Source organism: Helianthus annuus, chromosome 12 (assembly GCF_002127325.2).
Source record: "Helianthus annuus cultivar XRQ/B chromosome 12, HanXRQr2.0-SUNRISE, whole genome shotgun sequence".
NCBI lineage: Eukaryota > Viridiplantae > Streptophyta > Magnoliopsida > Asterales > Asteraceae > Helianthus > Helianthus annuus.
Genome location: NC_035444.2, coordinates 154,182,521 through 154,186,728, shown reverse-complemented (window position 1 = coordinate 154,186,728; position 4,208 = coordinate 154,182,521). Strand labels below are relative to the sequence as shown.

The 4,208-nt window shown below is 47.9% G+C and overlaps 1 protein-coding gene across 1 annotated transcript; it reads right to left on the bottom strand.

The window, feature by feature from the left end:
• Positions 1-1,912: 1,912 nt before the first annotated feature.
• LOC110893551 lies at positions 1,913-3,949 on the bottom strand. Its single transcript, XM_022140655.1, has one exon. The coding sequence runs from the start codon at positions 3,947-3,949 to the stop codon at positions 1,913-1,915; it is 2,037 nt and encodes a 678-aa protein (XP_021996347.1).
• Positions 3,950-4,208: the final 259 nt, after the last annotated feature.

Sequence of the window (4,208 nt, the reverse complement as noted above, 5' to 3'; positions counted from 1 at the left end):
ACATAGTCTTCTCCCCCCCCCCTTTTTATACTTACTGATCCTTTGTCTAGGGGGCTGGAGCTATGCTTGAGAGGAAAGAACGGGCTTGGGAGCGGGAGATGGCATCGTTGGTTGAAGAGAAGGAGGAGCTTGCTGCTGAGCTGAAGCATTTGAAGGAAGTTGGCTCCGTTTCCCAGGAGCAACTCAATACCATGTATGCAAATTATGGGATAACTTCCGATGACAACCAACGATTGGCGGGAGAGAAGCATTGGCTGATTACTGAGGGCTTTGGGGCTTTTCTTGCTGCTGTTGCTCAGTCGGAGGACTTCAAAAGTGGCTTGGAGGAGGTGTACAGGGCATATAGGGATGTTGGCTACCAGGCGGGATTAAAGGATGGCTATGCCTATTCTGCTCAAGGCCTGGGCAGAAAGGAGACACCTCTTTACAATTCTAAAGCAAAGAAGAGGTTGTCCAAGCTGAATGAAGAGTTTGGGCGTAAAACCCCAGCCATCCTTGGGAAAATCCTGGAGCATCCCCTGATCTCTATTGATGAATTGAAAGCCCTGTTCTCCTCTGCCGGTCCTTCGTCTCCACCGTCTCTTTCCGGGGGTGATCCCCAATGATTCCAAACACTTGATACATTTCGATATGGTTGTAATAACTTTTACTTACCCTAGGATACTTTTGCGTTTTGCTTGACTGCCTGGGAGGGGTCCTTTGTGTCGGGGACCACCTCAACTTTAAATCGTATGGGTTATGATTGTATATTGCTTCTTTGCTCTGTTTCTTGCTGTGGTTGTTTGTTTTGCAGGGGTTCTTACCGAAGGTCAGTTTGGTGCTTCCCTAGAGATTTTCAGACCGTTTGGCGAGGAGCTGTGTCTTTGTTTCATCTTGTTGTACTTGTAACTTTGTATGTTGCTTATTCTTGCCAAAGTTATTGAGGCCTTTCTTTGTGTATGTACTTTGCATTAATAAAGCAGATTCCCTTTCGTAGTCTTGTATGTACGAGTGTATTTGTATTTTTTGTTTGTTTTGTTAAACTATGATTGTCTGTTCGAGGCCAATCAGTGGACAAGTTTATAATGTGGCATTATGTTTCTAACTTGTTCTGTCCGTTTTGGGTTAGCTAGACCCTTATCAGGCCCACGGCCGGGCTTTTGGCATGCTTTGGATGCCTTGTACACGTGTGTTCGTTTGTTCTGGTTTAGATTTAATGGTGTTCCAGGGCACGTCTGCCTAGGTATAATGTCCATTGTTTTTTCAAAATGGGACGTGTTCCGTCCGTTCTTCATTTAATCTTTAGGGGGGTTTACACTTCCCGTCATAGATTGTTTACAAAAGGTCCGTTTTTGGGGGATCCCCAGACTAACAGTTAGCTATTACAAAAGTGGCTCTTGGCCATTTTCTTTGGGGGTGAACCCCTTACACGTAATACTTCCTAAGCTGCATGAGGTTCCAGGTCCTGGGGATCTCCTTGCCTTCAAGCGTTTCTAACTTGCAAGTTCCTTTGCCATTTGCCCATGTGACTCGGTAGGGGCCCTCCCAGTTGGGGCCTAACTTTCTAGTGTTTTCTTGCAAACTAGCTTCATTGGCTCTAAGGACTAGATCCCCTGGGACGAGGTTGAGCTTCTTCATCCTGGTGTTGTAATAACTCTCCAGCAGATTTTGTATTTGGCCTCCTTGACTGCTGCTATCTCCCTTCTTTCTTCCAACAGGTTCAGGTTCATTCTGAGGTCCTGCTCGTTTTCTTCATCTCGAAGCTTCATCCGGGCAGTCGGGGATCCGATCTCGGCGGGGATGACAGCTTCCGTCCCGTAGGTAAGGCTGAACGGGGTTTCCCCATTGCAACTTTTGGGAGTGGTTCTGTATGCCCATAGCACAAATGGAAGTTCTTCCAGCCAGCCTTTTTGTTTTCTTCCAAGCCTTCCTTTCATTCCTTTGATGACGCTTTGGTTAGCTCTCTCTCCACCAACCCGTTACTCTGGGCATGGGTGATAGAAGTAAACACTTGTTGAATCCGCATCTGCTCGCACCATGGTTTGAAAGGTCTTCCGACAAACTGGACCCCGTTATCGCTCACCAGTTCCTTCAGGACTCCGTACCTGCATATGATGTTATCCAATACGAACCTCCTCATCTGTTCTCCAGTAATCTTTGCCAGGGGCTTCGCTTCGATCCATTTGGTGAAATAATCAATGGCTACCACCACGTATTTGACCCCTCCCGAGCCCTCCGAGAAAGGCCCAATTATGTCGATGGCCCATTTTTGGAATGGCCAGGATGTTGATACTGGTACCATGGGGTGTTTGTTCCGGTGGTTCATCGGTGCATGCACTTGGCAGTTGTCACATTTCTTGATTTCCTCAGATGTTGTTTCGTACATTCGCGGCCAGTAAAACCCCGCATTCATGGCCTTTCTCACTATTGTTCTTGGTCCCGAGTGCATTCCGCAAATCCCCTCGTGCATTTCCCTAACCACATATTTAGCCTCTTCCATGTCAACACACTTTAGGGACGAGCCCAGATATGATCTTCGATATAGCTCCCCTTCGATTAGTTCATATTGCAGGGCTCTGACCCTTATCTTTCTGGCTACCCATTCCCCCTCGGGTAGAATTCCGTCTTGGAGGAATTTAATAATTGGTGTCATCCATGTTTCCTGAGTACCCTCAATCGCAGCAACCTCCTTTGCGTTAAGGTACGGAGATGTCAGGACCTCCACCTTGATTTCTTTCGCGAGATGGTCGAATGCTACCGAGGCCAGCTTACAGAGGGCATCAGATTTCCTGTTCCTTCCACGAGGGATATACTCCAGTCTGAAAGTTTTGAATGCCTTAGCCATCTCTTTTACTTTCGCCACGTATTGGGCCATGGTGCCATCTTTGGCTTCATATTCTCCTTGGTACTGTTTCACTACCAGTTGTGAATCAGTCCTAGCCTCTACGTGTCTTGCTTTCGTTTTTTGTGCCAGCCTCATCCCCGCTAGGAGGGCCTCATACTCTGCAGTATTGTTGGTGTTCTCGAAATCCAACCTTATGGCATATGTCAGCTCGACCCCCTCGGGGCTTACCAGTGTGATGCCTGCCCCACTCCCTTCTTCACTAGATGCTCCGTCGGTAAGTAACTTCCACACCGCCTCGTCTTCCTTTTCTCTTTCTTCCTTCTCCAAGGCTTCCCATTTTAACAGTTCCTTCTCTTCGTCCTCGGGAACCTCTGCCAAGAAATCGGCTAATATCTGTCCCTTCATGGCCGTCCTGGGCTTAAACTCTAGAGAGTGCTCCCCTAACTCCACGACCCATTTAGTCAACCGTCCTAACAGCTCCGGCCTCCTGAGTACCTTCTGAAGGGGTTGATCGGTCATCAAGGTAATCTTATGTCCTTGGAAATACCTCCTGAGTCTTCGGGATGCGAAGACAAGAGCTAATGCGAGTTTCTCCAGGGGCATGTATCGTTCCTCGGGCCCCTTAAGCGTTCTGCTGATGAAATATATGGGGATCTGTTTCCCCTCCCGTTCTACCATCATGACCGCACTTATGGCCGTTTTCGAGGCGGATAGATACAGGAGTAACGGATCCCCGGGTATCGGGGTGGCCAACGTCGGGAGCTTGCAGATGTAAGCTTTCATTTCTTGGAAGGCAGTCTCAGCCTCTGTGGTCCAGTTGAACTTGTTTGTCTGGAGGCAGTCTTTCAACACTTTCATGAAGGGAAGGGTCTTGTCGGCTACCTTTGATAAAAAACGGTTTAACGCTATTAGCCTCCCGTTTAGCTGCTGGATATCCTTTAGGGACCTGGGAGACCGCATTTCGGCTACAGCCTGGGTTTTTTCCGGGTTTGCTTTAATTCCTACTTTGGTGACCACTACTCCCAAGAAACTCCCTTCCTCTACTCCGAAACAGCACTTCCCGGGGTTCAGCTTCATGTTCACATCCTGCATAGTGTTGAGAGTTTCGGCTATGTCATCTATCATGGCCGTTTCCGTCAAGCTTTTGATAATAATATCGTCGACGTACACCTCTAAGTCCCTTCCTCGTTGCTCCCTGAACAATGTGTTCATGAACCTCTGATATGTGGCCCCAACATTTTGAGGCCGAAGGGCATTTTCGTATAGCAGAACGTTCCTTCATCTGTGATGAAGGGGGTTTTTTCCTCATCTTCTATCGACATCTGGATTTGGTGGTATCCCTTGTAGGCGTCCAGGAAGCATTTCAGGGGGTACTGAGACAAAG

What these genes read in the sequence shown, in the direction of transcription:
- LOC110893551 (XM_022140655.1), bottom strand. Translation starts at nt 3,949, where the DNA reads ATGATAGATGACATAGCCGAAACTCTCAACACTATGCAGGATGTGAAC.